This window comes from Rhea pennata, chromosome 1 (genome assembly GCF_028389875.1).
Source record: "Rhea pennata isolate bPtePen1 chromosome 1, bPtePen1.pri, whole genome shotgun sequence".
Classification (NCBI taxonomy): domain Eukaryota; kingdom Metazoa; phylum Chordata; class Aves; order Rheiformes; family Rheidae; genus Rhea; species Rhea pennata.
This window is the reverse complement of record NC_084663.1, coordinates 43590735-43611498: the sequence shown is the minus strand read 5'-3', so window position 1 is coordinate 43611498 and position 20764 is coordinate 43590735. Positions and strand designations below refer to the sequence as shown.

Below are 20764 nucleotides of genomic sequence, written 5' to 3'. Positions count from 1 at the left end.
TTTGGTATTACTCCAAATACATGAAAAGGGAGGAAATAAAGGCAGATAAAGATGTGTGAAGGCAACCACATTAATTGATCTAATTACTTAAGAAACTTACCTTTAGACTTTGTCTCATTCTTTCCTTCTTAAAGAAGGAACTGTCCTTGTATAGATCTGTAATGCTGTTATGTTTCCACTTAGATAAATGTCTTCCTGAAACTTACCTGCCATGATGATGTTACCAAGAAAGTGACCAATTTAGAAATTTGACATTTCAGAAATTTGAAACCATTAAGTTTAGATTTTCTCTCTTTAGCATGTATATAAAAATGATATCCTTCTTTTCCCCTGTGAAACATTTGTAGGTGGCATTCATCTAAATAATCTGCTTCACATCAAAGAGACTGTTCTTTATTGCTGATCTGGAGTTAAGTTTATGAGTGTTGTTACGTGAAAATAGTTCTAACAATTGAATATTAATCTCTGGTACATAAATTTCTCTTTTCCTGCTCAAAATTTTATTACTTCTGTTACGTTTCATTCGCTATGGCATGTTTTAAAAAGATCAGTTGGCTATAAATTAAACAAAGGCCTTTTAAAATGTGTTGTTCCAGTTTGAAAGAGTAGAAGTCAGAGGAAGATCAACATGTGAAAAAATGCTGTGAAGCTGTTTAAAAACAGTAGGTCAACTTGTATTTTTGTTTGATCTTACCAGGTTCCTGTTTCAGTTTATTTTGTAACTGATTAATACGTGGTGATAACTTCATGCTTTCTTAACAGTTCTAGAAATAAAAGCTCATTTTTAGAATGCCTGCTTATAAAAGAGATTTATTGGGTGTGTAAAGAGTGTTTAAGGTCATCTCTTGGAAGTCTACACCAGAAAAAAGTAAAATGTAATGAATCTTAGATTTAAAGTCTTGGCAGCTAGCAGAATAAGGGGAGGGACCCTTTGGGATGTTTTTGTATGTGCAAGTCTTCTGTCCAAGTAGAGATCTGGAAATTACACCGTTAGAGAGGGCATTATATCATTAATATAACTTGCTACTTTTCCAAACTTAGAAGCATCTTAGGGTGCTTCTGAAAAATACAGTTGCAGTGCAAATAGGGAGGGTAAATTCTCCCCACCCCCAGTCGTGAAAGCATTACCATTCAAGATAAAATCGACATTGCATTCCATGAAAAACATCCCCCCGCTTTTTAAATAGTGAAGATTTAGGAGTGGAAATTAAATTGTACCTTTGTGACTGTATTGCTCCTCAAAGTTGTTCTCTTTTGGGGTTGCTTTGATGTGTGTGGGGGGAAAGTGGCGTATTTAATCTTCTGTCTCCTGCTCTTCACACTTGTAGTTATCCTTCATTGGTGATAGAATCAGATTGCCTTTTAGTTGTCAGGCACCAGATGCTATCACACTTCTAAGATCTGAATGAAACTTTGTCCACACTGTGGAAGGAGTGTGTGTAACTACTGTTTCTGTGGAAATAGCAATGTAAATTAGTACTGAGTGTAACAAATAAGTAGATGTAATTAATCAAAATTTGACTCATGTAAGAGATTTGAGTTAACATGATTGGCGGGTTGGAGATAGGCTCTACCCATTCCTTGATATATAAAAAAGGCAAAAAATCCTAGCAATAGGCCTCCTTCCTCCAAACAGTGAATTTGTGCCCTCATGCATCTTGGAGAACACATAGGAGACTTTGTGGGGAGTCCATATTTGGATTACACTTGAAAAAACAATTTGTTTTGATGACCTAACTTGGGTTAAAATTTAACCTTGCATGTTGCAGGAATACCGTTATGCAGCCATAGTTTGAGTTTACGCTGGTATAGTCAAACTCGAAAACACTGCAAGTACTATGCCTAAGTGTATGTACCAGTGTACCCCAGCAGTCTCGTTTGATACAGGCAATTTGCTTTGATTGTTGCTGCTAATTAGTTTGTGAAACTTTAGCCTTCCAGGGAATGGCAGTGAATCATTTTCGTAGTGCAGTTTACTCCAGAGTTTGTACATGTTTAAAAACAATGTTTATTAATTCTTTTTAACTAGTGGGTTTGTAATGGTAGGCTTGATTTAACATCTGGAAATCTTTGTCAGACACTCATAAACACAGACAACTATTTATTTAAAGCCAGATGACTAGCTTGTTTATTATCTGTGTATTGGCCAGATGCAATACCAAGATGAGCCAGGAGCAGAGAGACGACTTACTAGAAGTTGCTTACCTCCTAGTTTGACTAGGGCAGTAGTTTGATTAGTTGACTGCTTGATCACATACATTTTTAACAGTATATTCTACTGTTAAATGGTATTGCAAGATGTCATCGATCATGTTCAAGGAGTAAAAGTAATTTTAAGGGTGTGCATTTTGAATACTGTTTTGAAACTGAAGTGTTTGACAACAACCCTGCATGAAGAACTGATGTTATTAGATGTCTTTGGGAATACTATTTTTTCACCAGTGTGAAGGAAACCACTAGCATAATTGTTACGGGTTACTTCTTTACTAATGACGTTTCCTTTCAGAATTTCCCCAGACATTAAACAGCATTCCTTTTTTAAACGGGAGACTTTCAAATAAATGGGTCATTGCTTATAAAGCAGTTACTTTTACAAATCATTTTTATAAGAGTTATTAGATGTTTTAAACATGGGTTAAAGCTCAAAGTTTAACGAAATAAAGGAATATACATCAGATTTGTAAAATACTAGTTATATGCGTGCCCAATCATCTGCTTTTCATTCTTTGCGGAGCAGAGATGTTCTTCCATTCTCTTTCCCTTCCACCTGTTTTCTGCCTCTAAAAGTGGTGCAGGGGACAAGATCTCAAACTCTAACAGGTGTTTGCTTCATCTTAAGAGTTTTCAAATAGTTTGGAAGTTTAAAACTATTTTTGCTTAACAGACACACAGTGTTGTTTATAGTTGTTTCTAAAACAACCATTGGATAAATAAGACAACATATAGAATAAATTTTCATAGTAGGAGAGCAGATACATAATATATTTCACTGGTGCTTGCATCATCATCTTAAAGAATGATTAGTTTGGAGTTAATTTGTTTATTAAAGTGTTTGTCGTAGGTAGTTGTTTTATGTATTGATTACTGTATATTTTCAGCTTTTGGTTCATAGCTACTTTTAAATAATTAAAAAATTAAAAATAAAAAACACATTATAGGATCAGGTGATAAAAAGGACTAGTTAGTATTCTGCTAATTCCTTTTTTAGTTTTAACAACTGTCATTTGTAGCAAAGAATAATCTCATTTGCTATGTACTTTGTTCCTAAGCATTTGTTTACTTTCCCAGCTTTCGTAAGAATTGTTTTTTCTGAGTAGTACTGCCAAACTTCTGGAAGCTTTCTGTTGAGGTAAATGCAGAAGTGTATGTATATAAATTACTTAATACCATACTTTTACATTTACTGTATGGAAAAATCTTGGCGAATTTGAGGATATACATTACATCCTTTTGATGCCTGGAATAGGGCAGGCACCATGACACATGGATCCCTAGGCTAGGGTATGTGTACTTTCCTAGACTGCAGGGTCATGTGCAAATTCTTCCTTGCTTGTGAATTCTGCCTTTCACTGTGTGCAGAAGTTTGTTTGCCAGGAAGTGTGGCCATACCATCAAGACTTCAGCATTTTCCTAAAAACAAACAAACAAACAAAAAAACTGTATGAAAAAAAGAAGAAACTGCAGAAGCTTAAGAGCTCAGAGTTCCCAATTCATGGGCAAAAGATGTAACTATGGACAGTCAAGTAAAATTTGGACTCAGACGTCTGCTTGTTTGTCTTTCTGCAGCCCAGTTTAAAGTAACAGTTGAACTACTTGTCTGGGGCTACCAGGGCAATGAGGATGTTATGGAGACCATCACCATCAATCCCTGTGACTGATACTGCTGATAAGGCATTCCAGTTTTAATATACAAGGAACATGCATCTTAAGGCATCAGTTGAAACTCCAAAGGCTTTTTAACATCAGTGACAAATTGCCTTGCCAGACAGTGCTGACTGACTTAAAGCTAAAAAAAATTAGACCATGCAGTCCTCCATATGTAAAAGTTCAGATAGGCAAGTATCTAGATAGCAGTGTTAGAGGGCAGAATGAAATCTTTAGAAGCTTCCAGATATTAGATTTGTGTTTGCATAACTTGCTAAGCTGAAAGGATAATGCAGGTGGAAAAAATCAGACAACCGCATAGTTAAGCTTGAAATCTGAATATTGACAATTACCTTCTTTTGGAGACCTTGCTGTCTCCTCTCTTTAAAAAAGCAGGTGAAAGTTTACTATAATGAAATGATATAAATTGCTATGTCCTGTTAATACAAATCAAATATTAAATGCCTAGCATTTTTTCCTTAGTGTAATATAATTTGGTTACCAGTTTTTGGACATAAGAGTGGCAAAGAGAGCTTTTGATTAGAGATGGGAAAGTTAATCTAATCAGCCCATTGGTGTCAAAAGAAGCCTCTCTTCCATCTTTGCACCAGCTCTATGACTTGTAACAGATCCTTGAACTCATTCAACTCACTAAGTGAGGAGGAAAATTATACAAGCAAAAAGGTTTTCTGTTGCGTTACTGGGTTGTCAGCCCATTGAATACTCTGAGCATCAGACCTTGTGCAAGGGGAGGAGTGAAATAGTTGGAGAAGTAGTAAGATCAATAGTTCCATTTTGTACCCCTGAGCTTTGCTTCTTTCTGATGCTGCTGTTGTAAGAAGTGTAAGAAAAAGCAGTGATATAACTGCATATTGAAAAACCTGGCTATTTTAAGGAAGTTCAGTGAAAAGATTTTATCATGTGCATTTTTTCCCCAAATTAACCAGAAGAGTAAATACAGAAGTGAATGCTTCCTGTAAAATTCCCATGCATTCTCTTTAATATGCCTACCTTTCTGTGCCTAGTGACAAAATACTTTCTCCTTTCTTAATGTTTTGCATGTCACAAGTATACTTTACATTGATACTTTTATAATTAAGAAATAGTTAAGTGTTTTCCAAACTATGATTTAAAGACCATGGTTTGATACCTGAGCCATGGGATCCTGTTGCTTTCATGGTGCTTTAAGTTAGGTGCTTTTTGATATGTTTAATATGACTGCTCAAAGACATCTTGGGAATTGGTTCATGGTCCAAATACTTGAGTCACTGCTTTAAGGAAGTATGTAATAGTTTGGGGGTGAAGATTTTTAGCAGCAATATTAGAAGACTTCATTAAGTATCATGAGTGAACAGTGCAGGGCATTTTAAATGATTGCTAAGAACTTTTATACAACATATGGCTGTAAAGAAAGGTAGTTTTATTGGTATGTTCACAGTCTTTCAACTAATCTCTTTGTTCACTGACATGATTCGCTATTAGGTGGGGATTAACAAGTTAACCATCTTAGACTTCGTCTACATTATCAAGTAGTGTGATATGGTAGGAGCAAATCTGCAGAGTGAAACATAGAGATGTTATAGACTGGAATCACAGAATCACTGAAGATAGAATGGACCTCAGGAGGTCCCTCATCCAGCCTAGGGTCTCGTTGACCCCCAAAGCAGGAACAACTAGAGCAGCTTGTTCAGGACTGTATCCAGTCAGCTTTTAAATATCTCCATGGTTAGAAGCTTCAGAACTGCTTTAGGTAATCTGTTCCAGTGTTTGCCCTCATAGTTTAAGAAGAAAAAAAAAAAGAATTCCTATGTTTAAGTTGAGTTTCATATATTTCATTTTGTACCCATTGCCTCTCATCCTGTCACTGGGCACCACTTAGTCTAGCTCCATCTTTTCTTTGTTCCCCTATCATGTATTTATACAAATGGATCAGATCCCCTCTGAGCTTTATCTTCTTCAGGCTGAACAGTCCCAGCTCTCTCAGCCTCTCCTCATATGATAGATGCTCCAAACCTTTAATCATATTTGTGGCCTTTTGCTGGATTCGCTTCAGTATGTCCACATCTATCTTGTACAGGGGAGTCCAGCACTGGATGCAGCACTCCAGATGCACCTTACCACAGCTAAGTACGGGGGAAGGATTGCCTTCCTCAGACTGCTGGCAACACTCTGCCTAATGCAGTCCAGGATGCTGTTGGCCGCCTTTGCCGCGAGGGTCTATTGCTAGCCCGTGTTGAACTTGTTGTCCACCAGGACCCCCAGGTCCTTTCCTGCCAAGCTGCTCTCTAGCTTGTCGGCCCCCAGCTTGTACTGGGGCAAAGGTTTATTCCTCCCCAGGTGCAAAACTTTGCATTTCCTTTTGTTGAATTTTGTGAGGTTCTTCTCTGCCCATTTGTTCAGGCTCTTGAGGACCTTCTGAATGGCAGCACAACCATCCGATATATCAGCTTCTCCTCCCCGTTTTGTATCACCTGCAAACTTGCTGAGGGTGCAGTCAGTCCCATCATCTGGGTCGTTAATGATGCTAGACAGTACTGGCTCCACTGTCCTTCCCTGGGGTATGTCACTGGCGACTGACATCCAGCTGAACTGATCACGCCACTTGAAGCCCAGTAATTCAGTCACTTTTCAGTGCACTTCACTGTCTGCTTACCTAGTCTATATTTCATCAGTTTGTGAAGGTATTATGGGAGACAGGGTTGAAAGACTTGCTAAAGTCAAGATAAACAACATCATCTGCTCTCTCCTCATCCATTTCATTGTAGAGGGCATGATTTCCCCTTCATAAATCTGTGCTGACTGCTGCCAGTCACCTTCATGCCCTTAATATGTTTTTAAATGGCTTCCAGGAGGGTTTATTCCATCTCCTTTGCAGGGATCGTGATGAGGCTGACCTGCATGTTGTTCCCTGGATCTTCCGCCTTGCCATCCTTGAAGATAAGAGTGACATTTGCTTTCTTTCAGTTCTCAGGGGCCTCTATCAATTGCCATGACCTTTCGAAGATAATCCTTAATAAACCTTAAAAATAGAGTTTAATGTGTTGTTTCTTTGCCCTTTTAGAAGTGAGATTAGGTTGCTGTTTCATAGCTGTAAAATGCTGCTTTTCAGATGCTGTTATGAGTGATAAAATAGTTACCAGTGGTAAAACAGCAATTTTATACCATTTTGTGGGCTTCTTTAAATAATTTTTGTGACTTAAACAACTTTGGATATTGTTTTTCTGCTTAGATTAGAGAAGGAAAATGTTAAGTACATATTGCAGAAGTTGAAAATGTTCCATAAAATAAAAAATGCAGCGTAAAATCAAGTTTTGTTTCTATAATAAAAAAAATTTACCATCTTCATTCTTCATGATAAAATAATGTTTTTATCGTAGTTTTTATCTAATTAATTTTTGCTTAGAAAGACAGTAATTAGTGAAGATAGCAAAATGTTTTCAAAGATTTCCAAAGAGGATAGAATCTCTCTTGCATCTTGTTTTGAGAATTCATTACATCCTTTTCTGTAATTAGTGCCATAAATGGACAGAATTTCATGTTTTGCCATTATTTTTTCAGAAATGGCAATTTTTCAGTTCATTAGGTATCTTTTTCAGTTGATTAACTCCGTAAGTATTTGTTCCTGTCCCTTTTCCTAATACTGATGCTTGGGGAAATTTTGCATATGACTAATAAAAATAATTGGTTCGTGTTCTTTTTGCAACAACATCCTTAAAAATATTTATAGGCTTACACTGTCTAATCTGAGCCATCTTTTTATCAGTTGAAGTGTGTCTTAACTTTTCCATGTGATCAGACATTTTTTGGAGGACCTGCAATCACAGCATTATTGATGCAGTTTTCTATTTCTGTTTCAGTTGAGTTTTCTATTTCTTATTTGTACTTAATGCATTAGGGTTTCTCTTTCTCTTTTGTGTTTTTTTTTTTTTTTCAGATTGTGCAACAGAATAAATGTGCTCTTTTTGTTACTCTTTTTGCTTCCATTTCCATCTTTACAGAACCAGAATAAGAGTATAATGGAACTTTTCAAATTAAAAACAGTATATAATCTCAGAAAAAATGACCACTTACTGCATTATGGGAATCTGAAAAATAAAGAAAGAGCATAGCCATACGTAGTTACCATGAGTCAAGTGATGTGTAATACCTTGATTTGGGACTCAGTCTTATAGTAGCTGCTGGTTTGTGTTTTCCTTCAGGCCAGAAGGACAGCAGTGGTGCTGAAAGAGTCCAGAGCAGTTTTGCTCTGCTACTCCTTGACAAACAGATAAGCAGCTATCAAAGTGCATGTTTAAAGATGTAACCAGAAGCTGTCCTTAAGAGTTCTGAGCTCCTTTCAGAAGCAGTAACATGGTTACAGTAATCACAATATTCCATTTATTCCTAACAGCAAATTACTGCAAAACTGAGCAGTTTGAGGGATGGATCTTGCTTTCTTGTCTTACAGGTTTCATTTTCTATGAGATAGTAAAACATTATGCAAGTACAAATAAAAGAAAACTGTTAATAAATTATTTTTTGTTTTCTTTAGGACTCCTCCAGGATGGCTTCAAGCAGATTTAAAAGGTATGAGATCTTCGTTCTCCACGCATTCTAAAATTCTTCTTACATATTTGGATCTGCCAGATACAAAGCTGATTAAGTATCTTGGGTGCTTGTAGTACAGGCCATTGTACTACTACTGTAGATTTATAAGCTGATTTTTGAGTACAGCAAATTTATCAAAAATGATGTTATGTTATTATTTTAAAATAAACTCAGCTGGTATTTTGCTAGGTCTTATTTGTGCAGGACAGTTTCCCAAGTAAGTATCTAACTTGGTATTTTTGACTAACATGACCTCAGAGCCACATGTTTCATTGTTAAGGTATATGAACCACCATCATCTGAAGCCTACTCTAGGAAGATAATTTTGTTGCTTCCTTTGCTATTACTGAAAGAAATTGCTATGATTTCTGTTGTACTACTGTATCAGTTTTAGGGAATACTGTCCATACAGCATGTCCTGTTCTGTTTGTTATTTGTCTGTCTTTTAGCCAGATGTTGCATGGCTCAAGTTCATTAGTCAGAAAATCATTTCAAATTTTTCATTGCACCTGACCAGAGTATGAAATTTTTGCCCATACGGAATTAATATTGACACAGCCATCACAATTATTGCAAAAATTTAATGGTAACATAGGAGCTGAAATATGACAACTGAAATAAAACATTTGTCTAAATATTATTCAACACATAAGTGTGTTGTCTTTTTGATATCCTATATTCAGTGAAATGAATTCATTTGTATTCATTTGTATATATTTCCTTATTATAGAGGTAGTTGCAAGGAGCACCTGCAGTTAGGTACTCTTCAGTAGTATATCATCCACTCCTCAAACTTGTGCATCTATCCTTTTATGCTTAAGCTCAATACTCTGTTTTTGTGCCACAATACTGTCTTGGGTTCGCAGAAACATGGTCCAGTGATGCTTTTTAATGCTGCAGTTTTTTTTGGAATCACTTCGTCATAGGAGAATGTGTAGACTTATTTTCATGATATCTATACAGTTTTGTGATTTGTTTCTTATTGATCAGACACACAAGCTCCACTTCCTGTGCAGAATTTTGTTGCTATTTGTATCTGCAGAATACTGAGCTGTGTGTCATAGTATTTTGCGGCTTTTTGTAAACTCTTACCTTTACTGTGTTCACATTCTATACTACATCATATGCAAAAGCTCAGTTGTTTGCATGGGGGAAAATATAAAAGTTTGAGTAATCTTATACATTCCTAACTGACTTGAAGATAAGCTAGTTCTTCTGATTAGCATTGCAAAACTAGGAAAGCCCAAAGCTAGAAAATGCTGAAATTAGACTTGTTTGTGCAGTGTTAGTTTGGTTTGCTTTATCTATATATATATGATGTACATTCTTTGTTCATGAACTCTTTCCCTCAGGACTTGCATCACATGTAGGAAGAATCATACTTGCTGCAAGCTGCTCTCCAGTATTTCATTCAGTATGTGGCCTTGTATCTTACTCATTGAATAGTCTTCTAACTTCATCTTGAGAACAAATATTATTTTCCTTTGAGGTCATCGTGGTATCTGTGGACAATATTCAGCTGCTTTAATCACAAAAGTCCTTGTTTATTCTTGCAAACTGTTGATTTATTTGCCTCTTCCAACTTCTGCAACAAGTAGAGGTCTGAGAGATAACAGCCTCTTTTGCAGTAATTCTCATTCATTGTAATGTAGATCTGACCTATGTAGCAAATGCTGCAGAAACCCCCCAGAAACAGAAAATGTAGTTGTGTGATTACAACTATTTCCAGAATGTGCACGTTAAAAAGAATCTGTTACTTGAGCTGCTGTAGTTACAGTTGGTCAAAATTTTGTGGATGACCTTCAGAGGCAGAATGAGACTGGTAGACTTTACAGGCATATGATGACAAAAGAGAAAAGGCTACGTTTTCCTAAAGTCTTTGGCTCTCTTGCTCTCTTATGGACAACAAGGGAAGAATGCATTATTTGTCAGAAATTTTCAGATTGTTTTCCTTCCATCTTTACTACTCCTATCCCTTGTCATTTGATTTCGCCCTCTCCATAGCTTTCCCTCACTAGAAGTGACAGCTCTTCATCTCAGCGTTCATCTTCCATCTCACTGGTTTCCATTCCCCAGTTCAGTTAGGCCCCCTTTCTTCTCTCTCACTTTCTCATACATCTTCATATTTAATCATTGAGGTCCTTGTCTTCTCTCTATTCTTTCTCATGATTTCTTTGTTTCGTTTTGTTTAGTTTTTGTTCTGTCTTCATCTTTTGTTTTCCTCTGATTTCTAGTCCTAGGTTACTGATTCCATCCCAGGGTTCTAGTAGCTTCTCCCTCCCTTCTGGTACAACTGTTTCCATGTGTGCGCTGAGATACTCAGCCTCTTGGCGCTAAAGAGGGAAGAGAGACTTATCAAGAGCAGAGAAGATAGATCAGTGCGGTGTGCTTCTCGTGGAATTGCAGTCCTCTCGATACGTTCCAAAGGCTCAAGGAATTGCACAGAATTTACTGCCTATTTAATCAGACATATTAGCTACTTTGCCTTATATGGATGCAACAGTTCATGGTTAAACATTTATATGACAATTCTGAGAGCCATGTTTCCCTGCACACGCATTGACCAGAAGACATGTTTACGAATGAACTCTGCTGGCTGCTGTTGTGTTATTCTACTTCTGTGATGGCTGGCTCAGACAAACTGAGTCTGCCTTGTTATACAGTAAAATAAATGAACGTTTGATGTGGGGATCTTAATCTGTAATTGTGGTCTTTCTTCAGAATTTACTCACACCCCAAAAATTTCTTTAGGTCCTTTGTGTTTGCAAGAAAAACTGCATAAAATATTTTGAAAAGGAAGTGTTGGCTCGATTGTGGTCTATTATGATCCTTTAAGATCTATTAAGAACATTACCAGACTCTCCAGTACTGTGCTTGTACATGACATGTTTATGAGCATATTTGGGAGAACTCTGACACAGCACGTCTTCATGTAAGTATCTTTGTGTAGCAAGAGCCTATATCGACTTCCTCATCTTTAATCTTTATCTAAGCTTTTCTTAATATGATATGCCTCACTTTGGCCATTCTAAGCTACTGTTGCTATAACGGGGGCTACTAGTTTTTGTTCTGTTTTTTGAGTAGTTGTTTTAAACCAACAAGCACATTGCCTTGAATAAATACGGTTTTCTGATTCAACTCCGATGCTATTACCACAGTTTGTGCCATCATTGATTTCTCAAACAAGTGAATGACACTGGTGTATTCTGCTTATTGAAATACGTGAGTGTAATTTATATACAAACATATATTATGGTTCTCTTATATAAGCAAGTAATGGCAAAGCAAGATATGTATATAGCATAGGAATATATTGACAACAACAGAGAATTTATTTTAACAGCTTATTTTAAAGACTGTTTACCATCATCGGAGCTATTTAGCTTCTCAAAACAAATGTTTTAAAAATGTCTTAAATTAAAAATAAAACCTTGCAAATCAGGATTTAAAATAACTTGGAAGATTTTTCATGGTTCATGTATCAGACAGATCAGACTGGATCAGTTTACAGAAAGAGGTAGATTAAAATCTTTTAGTGATTCAGGGATGTTTTCCCCTTGTAATTTCTGTTTATTACTGGAAATAAATACAATATTATGGCTCACAGATAAAATGCCAAACTTCTCCCCCCCCATCTTTTAGAATAATGCTGCACACTGAAATGGAGCTCAACAGGTAGAGACTCTGCCTACTCATTCCAAAGCACTATGTTGTGCTCTAATCCATTTTTAAACTCTTTTATGAATGTTAAATGAGCTATAAGAGATTAGTAGGTCATAATTGGAAGTACTGTGAAGGAAATGTTAAAGCTCTGCTGAAATTCTTTCAATGTTTTTAGATTCCAAAAAAGTTTAAATGTTGCATTAGAACCATTGTTGTGCAGAAATGAACACTTAAAATGGGCAGAGGTTATTCAAGGCCCATTCGGTTTCTGGAAGACACACAAGTAGATTGGGCACATCTGTTCTGACATTTCTTGACTGTTGTATCCCCTTTTCAGCCAATAGTGTTATTATGAAGAAGCTAAAACACTTCATTTCTACAGAAGCTTACAGTGGCCTAGGTTGAGCCGGCTGCAGTGGCTCGCTGTGCCTTGGCCAGTAGCTGTGCCGGCTGGACTTCACCAAGCCCCGCCAGCTGAAGTCAGTTTCTTCCTTTCACTGGGCGGCTGGTTTGCTGGATCAGCTTCCTGCTCGGCCACGTGAAAGCCAAAGCCAGGACAAGTGGAGGAGGCTGGGCATGTGCAGCTGCAGCAAAGGCATGACTGTCTTTCTTTAGCTCAACTCTGAATGCCACAAAGCCACCTTTAGCAGTCCAAAGTAGCCTGTTTAGAAATAGGCTTTTGCTCATTCTTCTGAAGAAGCTATTACTAACTGGCTGGATTTCAAAGTGACATAATCAATTAGGATTTTCCAAATCAAGTGTAGTTACACGATCCTGGAAATGAAAGCAAATATGCTGTAGTTGAAATCAATGAAATCTGGTTTTTATTAGATAGTTTTAATTGGATGAAAGTGCCATTGCTTTTGGACAGTGCTTCAGGAAAACGCTGAAAGAGCCAAAGAGCCATTGGAAGGAGTAAGATTTATTCCGGCATTCTGTAATATGCCTTCAAACCTGACCCTTTTGTGAGTACCTAATTTTACTTTATTTTAAAGGAAATGACTAGAACTTCATTCCAAAACCAAACTTACTGTCTAAAATAGTAGTCAAAGACTATCGTGCAAATTAATTTCATAAGAAGATTTTTATTGAAATACAGCCCAAAAAACCGCCCACCACATTTAAAAGCAAATCATCTTAAATTGCAAAAGCATTTTATCTTTTCAGTACTCTATTACAGGAATACACATCTAATATGAGGTTGCGATAGCCTACTGACAACAACAACAAGCTTCCCCTCCCCCTTATCTTTTGTAAGATGCCAGGGATCTCTGGACTACAGGTTAAAATCTGAAATTAGTAAACTTTTGTTCAGTTAGGAAGCAGAAAAAGCAAGTTTTCGTTTGCAGTCTAAAGCTAAAACTGTTCTGCTGTTGCACACACTTTTTTTTTTTTTAACGTAAGGTTTATGAGGTTCTACTGTTGTTCCATGAAATCTTCAGGCATAAAAGCATTCCCTTAATAGTACAAAATCCTTTTATATATCTAGAAATTATATTCTGATTTCTGTGAGATACTTTACTTGGGCTGGATTTTTTTTTTTAGTGTAGGCTACAAGATCAGTGATGGTATTCCAACCGAGTTTTCTTTTCTGGGTTTAAGGCTCATAAAATGACGTTGTTTCAAAAGATTGAAATTCCATTCTTAGTGAAAGATATGCCTACCGTAGCTCAAATGGTACTTTTTGCTGCTGCTGTTTGTGTTTGGCCACTGGTTGGTTATAAAAAGCAAAATAATGAACCATGTGTATGTCAAACTCCTTCATGACAGATTAAGGTATGTTAAGGTCTAATGCCTAAAAAAATTTTAAATCACTCTAATTTCTTAGCCTCTATGATATGTGCCTTCTGTACTTACTGATGCTGAAAGAAAAGGAATGTTCAGTAGGGTCTTCTCCCCAGTGGAACAGAAGAGGAAGTTTCTGAATTTAAGTTTTAGGAAATATACAGAATAATTACAAAGTTAATTTTCAGTATTAATGAAACCCTTCCTGTCTAGCTATTCTTTTCTTTCAGCTTTCCCATAGGAGCACCTGCCAAGATCACTCACTGGAGTTGAGTTGAGATATTTCAGTATTGCCAAAAGGGATCATTTTTGAGTGAGGAAAAACTGAGTGGATTTTTTGTGTGGTCTAACCATGTGACATTAACAGCATGAAACAACACATCTTTCAAAAAACTGAATGTTCTAGGACTTACAGAGTTAAGCTAAAATATTTCTCTTATGTTGTGTTACAACATGCGTATCCGGTCCTAGAAATGTTTTTTTTAAATCTTCTAGATGAAGAATAAACAGTGCTAAATATGGTAATAACATTAAGCTACAAAATTCCTTACAATTGTGTCAGTGTGCCTTGGAAACTTCACACATGCTAGAGCAAAACAATATTTATATCCATGAAAAGACATTCTTTTGCCAAGATATGCCTGGTTTTGATTTGCACTGTATCCCTCTAGATTTGCACATTGTCAGCAGGGGTTTTCTAGAGTTACGAAATGCATAGCTCTTAAATGAATACATTAATCACATATTTTACTGTATTATAAAGAAAATGTAAAAATACTTATGGTACTTTTCATTCATTTTCTAAGTACTGTAGAAACCCACTGTATACTTTTCAATTGTGCGATTTCTCAATTGAGTTGTCCTTTGAAGAATGAACAAGAGTTCTTGTGTTTGGTTATTTTGATATATAAGTTAAGGTGTTTTTTGATGGATTAGGCAGTGAAAGATCTTTGTCCTTCTGCCTGGTCCCAAGGCATTCTGTTCTGCTGCACTTAATTATGTCTGAGACTCTGCATTGAAGGTAAATACCATTGCTATTAAGAAGAAAATAGCTATGGGAAGAACACTGTGTTAAATTTGTGAGTCAGAGAATTCTTGACTTCTAATATGTGTTCTTTAAATTAGCAGTATTTTTATACATAATGATCATAATGGAGAACGTGATCCCACTTCCTCCATAAACTTTTTTTTAATTAGCTGGCAATGCTTATCTTCTAAGATTCCATTACAGTGCTTTTAAAGGAATAGACACATGATCTGAAACAAGAAAGTTATCACCAGTTAATGATGGAGTGCCTACCAGCTGAACAATGACAAATTAGTATACACTAGAAAATATGTGGAAATGGCACAAAATTAACATGTTAGATCACATAACTTTCCCATTTTGGCTTCTGCTTCTGTTCTCTACCAGAAGACCACATATCCTTACATTTCCATAGTTCATGAAAAGTCAGTTGATTTGTGAAGGATTCTTACATTTTGGACACACACTTGTTTTTCCTCCCTTATCACCTACTTAACAAGACTTCTGGTATACGCTCTGTTACGAGGCTTGCCTTTTTGAAATAGAATTGTTTAGCTCAGTTTTTAATTTTTAAGGACTGGTGGGGAAAGACAGAATTCACCTTATGAAGTGAGACGAGTATCTTTGCCAAGAGGCTGGCTAGCCTGGTAAGGAAAAATGATGGGAGAAATTATGACCTATAGTTCAGTGAAGAAATAAAGAACAGAGTGGAAGGCAAATGAAGCAGGGTCGCAGGAAGAAGAGAGAACTCAGAAATGATTAAATATGACAAAATAAGACTTTCTTTGAGTTTAGCTACACAAATGCAGCCCGGGAAGTAAGCTGGAGGAACTAGAGTGCCTCATGCATTCACGACCAAATTGCTAGAGTAACTGAGGTGTGGAGTAACTGAGCTTGCACAGCTGGGGTGTTGTGATGGGCCAGTTGATACAAGCTCTTCAGGGAAGACAAGCAGAGAAGATGAGGGAGTGTGCCTTCTTTGCAAAGGAGCAAAATAGACATGGGAAACTCTTCTATGGGATAGATGACAGGCTGGGTGAGAGTTTGCAGGTTAGAATCAGAGGAGAGGCCAGTGTGGTGACAGTGTGATGGAAGTTTGTTTCAGGCCACCTGATCAGAGCAAGAAGTGGGAATGAAGTTTTCTCTAAACAAATTGAGGGGCTTCAGTCTCTGCCATCTGCTGGAAGGGCAACACAGTGGAGCCCAAGCAATCCAGAACATTTCTGGCATGTGTCAAGCTAATAACTCCTTGATATAGGCACTAGATAGGCCAACCAAGAGTGATAAAGAGCTGGATCACAAACAAGCAAGAACTAGTTGGGGATGTGATTGATAATCAATGTCAGCCTTGGCTCTACTGACACTGAAACAGTAGAGTCAAAGGTCCTGAGGCAAATGAGGAAGGCAAGTAGCAGAGAGGGATCATGAGATCAGACTTTGGATTCAGGGAACTGGTAGGTGGAGTCCCATTGGAGGCAGCTCTGAAGGGCAAAAGAGCTCAGGGAAGCTGGCAAGACTTTAGGGACAACCTCCTTCTAAGAGCAAGAACAGTCCATCCTGGCACATATAAACAAAATGTATCAGGAAGCTGGCCTTTTTGAAGAGGGAACTCATGCTAGAGCTGTATGTGGGAAGCTGGTACGGGGCTGGAATGCATGGCATATGAGGAGAGGCTGAGGGAATTAGGCTTGTTTAGCCTGGAGAAGAGAAAACTTAGAGGGACCTACAAGCAGGCTTCCAACATCTACAAGGATATTATCAAGAAGACAAAGCCAGGCTCTTTACGTGCGTGCGTGGTGGGAGAGCAAGACACAAAGGGCAGAAATTGAATTGAGAGTTTCTGATTTGATAAAAGGAAAAGCATTTTCACTAAATATTGAAACAGGTTGCCCTGAAAAGTTGTGCTGTCTCCATCCCAAAGATTTTCCGAACTCACCTGTATAAAGGGCTTTCTCTGAGCAACCTGGTCTCATAGCTAACCTTCTTTGAGCAAATGCTTGGACTAGCAACCTGATGTTTCTTCTAAGCTGAATTATTCTATAATCGTATTTATTGTATAAATTAAACTTGTATGATCCTTTTCTGTTTTTAAGATTGGAACATAATGTTTGTGATAAACTTAATCTAAAATTTACCTTCAATAATTACAATATTCCTATCTTGCAAGCTTTTCCTGTTTCTAGAAGATATTTATCTTTTAAATAACATTGATGCTCTTTAGCCACTTTTCTTATGTCAAGGATAATGTTCACTGAAGATATTTTCTTCAAAAGCCCCTTTCCTATCCTCCCTCCTTTAGGAAGACTAGGAAGATGGTCTTTGAGGATCATGCAGGAAGATACTTTGCCCACCCAAGGTTTTTAACATAGTGTTCTGTCATTTCCGTGAATGATTCTAGCCAGCAACTTCATTTTTGCAGTTAGTCCTATCTACTGACGTCATCCTTTTGATTTGGCTTCTGCAGTGTATTCCTTTCACGTAGTGATGCAGGGTACCGCATAATTGGCTCCTGGGCACTACAGGAGCAGGGAATCAGAAAGCATATCACTTCCTTGGGACAACTCATAAGCCATTGACCAGTTGCATCTTCTTTCTCAGATCACGGACTTTGGTATTGATGTGCAGTCAAGGAGTTTGCTGGAACTGCCTATGTAATTCATGGATCACTTGGATATCCAGAGAGGGGACTTCCCCTTGCCCTCCCCACCCATCAAAAAAAACCCCATGATGTTAGAATATTTTCATTAGGGAGCTGCTTGTCAATAACTACCTAGCACTTTGACATTTTCCAACAAAAATCATAGTGTTCCACACCACATGCACACTTTTCTGTTTTATTTCATTAATGCCTAATAATCTTCAGGTCAGTCACCTGACCTGGATGTGGGAGTACTAGAACTGCTGAGTAGGCAATTCTTTCACTGAATGTAAGGCACAAGCTTTAGCCCTTTCTTTTCTTTCATTGCTTCTGATCTTGGCTGCTTTTATATCTGATGTTCTTTTGAAGTTTCTTTATCCAAGAAGAATGTTCCTTAATCTTGAAATGATGAATAGGTATTTTTTAAAATATTTTGGAGTAACAGTCCAAATACTTCGTGCTGTTTTCTCCCACAGTGCCAGTAACTTGGCTTTAATCAGGTTTCATTGATGAGTTGCATATTCTTGATCTGTTTCTTGCAACACAGAAATGCAGCTGTTGCAAGGTGGCTTTCATGTAGCCTTTTAAAAATTCTTTGTAAAAAGCAGAAATCAACAGTTTCTTTTGCCTTTGACTCTTAGTGTAAATTTAATAATCGCTGTTCAAAAAGGCAGGTCATCACCATTCTCTGAAGACTTAGAAAATGTACTAAACAACCAGTTGCTCTGTTGATGAGAACTTGCTAAACATTTTGCTTTGAGGATTCAGGTCATGTGTTTCCTAAATATTTCACTGAATTAAACAATTCGAGTGTTCTTAGATTAGTACTTCCAATAAGGGTGTAAAGTAAGTAAGATTTCTTTCATGCTGGAATCTAGAATAAGAAATGCTAACTCTTCAGAGCTGGTAATATAACTCAATGAATGGATCTTTGTAGCTGCAATAACTTAGATCAGATATGGCTTCAAAACTGCCGTGTCTTTAACCTAAATACTGATTGATCTTAATTTAGATTATTTTCAGGCAAAAGAGTTGCTGATCTCTGGTAGGGATTCAGTGGTAGAGATGATCCAGAGCTTTTTTACAGTGAATTTGTATGTGCTGTTTACATTACCCTGACCAGAAAGAGGAGAACAAAGCAGGCAGAGTACTCTAAAATGTTGCTCTAGAAAAATTATAAGCTATAACGTTCAGTTACAAGGAAATGATACTGATATTGATTGTATCTTGAGATAGTCTAGTACATGACTCTTTTAGGCAGTGAATCCAATGAGTTCTCAGTAACACAAGATCTGGGAAGAGTGCCTTGGAGAGAATCTGTAATGGTTCCTCCCACAACCATTTTGTTAAATGTATGGGTGTCTGTTTTCTTCTTTACTTTTGTAGCACACCTAATGCGCCAGAAGATGATGTTGCAAACAGATATTCCCGAACAACATATAGCAGATACAGCAGGGATGCAAATTCTTCTGGGAATTCTGTACCAAGTAATGCTTTGGAAAAGAGGATTGAGGAACTTGAAAGAGTAAGTACCAACTTATTTCCAAGCAGTATTCCTCTTAAATAAAGTATCTTCCAAATTCAGTGGGGAAATGCTGAATAACATATATAAAAGTTGTGCTAAATACTTGAACTACAGATACTCTTGGCTACAAAAATGAATACAGAATTAGACTGAGAAGAATATGAACTTTTTAATCATCATAAATGTTTAGTTTTGATTTGGTGTGTAAGTGAGGAACAGTTGAGGTAAAGGTAATGTGCTTAGAGCCAGCTGTGTTCTGTGTCTTTCTTGTACTTGTCTCTTAACACACCAACACTGTGCAAATAACTTTTTGGGGAGTGGTGGGAGGAGGTGGGTTGGCTCACTGATTGTTCAGAAAATAAACAAGTGTACTTCTTATCTACTTCTTGTTTGACAAATGTTAATATCCTGAAGTGTTATAAAATTTGTTATCTGGTTGTTCATTGAAGTTTTAAGCAACTTGGATATAGTTTTAAAACAAAATTTCATTTTTTTTAGAAACTTTTCCAAATATCTTTGAATCCTTATGGATGAAAGTTGCTAAGTTAACACAATTTGGATAGATCTTATTTTTTGAAAGGATGAAAATAAAACATATTCTTTAGAAATTGCCATTTTTTTAGACTTAGGGGAGTCTGATTTAAGTGAATGCTCTGTAATCACCTCTTCCAAATCAGTTTTTTTCCAAAATAATTTAATTGTCAATAGCATAGAAAATGGGGGAAGATTTCAGTGCTTTTTTTAAGTATCCTGAGTTTTGATTTGTTGAATTCCTAAGGTGTAAATGTCTTATGTGAAATGTTTCATTTTCTCTCACATTCAAGCCCACAGATCTTACAGTAAGTCTTCATTTTCTTGTTAACCATAATCTAAACAAAATTCTGTATACAATATAACAAGTTTGGAAGCTGAGACGTTAAATATACTCATTTCTCTTATGGGCCCCAGTCCTATTTTACATTTGTGCTTAAGTTGGAAATTAATTAAAATATTATCTCTGGAAATTATCACACAGGTTTACTGTGGGTAAAATATTGTCCTAGACATGTGACTCATTAGCTCCTTGAAATGTATCTGTGGGCTTGACTTCCTGTAGAAAAGGAATTAGAGGTATGTGGTTTTTTGTTTGTTTGTTTTTAATAGTAACAACTTAAAACCATCTCTTTTCAAATAACCTGTTGTATTTGGGACTTCACTACATGTTCTTCTTTAGGAACTTGCAAAGGAGAGACAAGAAAATGTGAGATTAATGAAGATTACACAGGACAAAGAGGAGTTGATTGTTAAGCTGAAGGAAGAAATTGATTTATTAAACAGAGTAAGCATATATTTTCCTATGAGGTGCTATATAAAAAGGATGAAAGGCTCTGTATTCTCTGTGCTCTTCTTTACTAGCCCATATCCATGGGGCAAGATCAGAAGAGAATTAATTAGAGCATATTTTGTACATATGTAACTTTTCGGGAAAAGCAGAAATAAACTATATTTTTCCTAGGTGACTTCTGTTTATCATCATTAATGGATAAAGTTCTAGAAGTTATGTGATTAGAGTAGCTGAATTTCATGTTGCTATAAGTGTTTGTAGAAAAAAGTTATAAAAGTATGCATTTGTTTGCTACCTGTTCTTTCCACTTCTTTCCATATTCAGGAAATAGCATACAAGGCAATTAAGTTC

At 36.7% G+C, this 20764-nt stretch overlaps 1 protein-coding gene across 1 annotated transcript in view; it reads left to right on the top strand.

The window, feature by feature from the left end:
• The window catches only part of PAWR (pro-apoptotic WT1 regulator), a 77834-nt gene that overhangs the window by 47951 nt on the left and 9119 nt on the right, over positions 1-20764 (top strand). The window contains exons 3-5 of the mRNA XM_062584775.1: positions 8396-8430; positions 18951-19089; positions 20303-20407. Of these exons, the coding sequence (XP_062440759.1) occupies positions 8396-8430; positions 18951-19089; positions 20303-20407 (279 nt within the window). The remainder of the gene's footprint in view (positions 1-8395; positions 8431-18950; positions 19090-20302; positions 20408-20764) is intronic.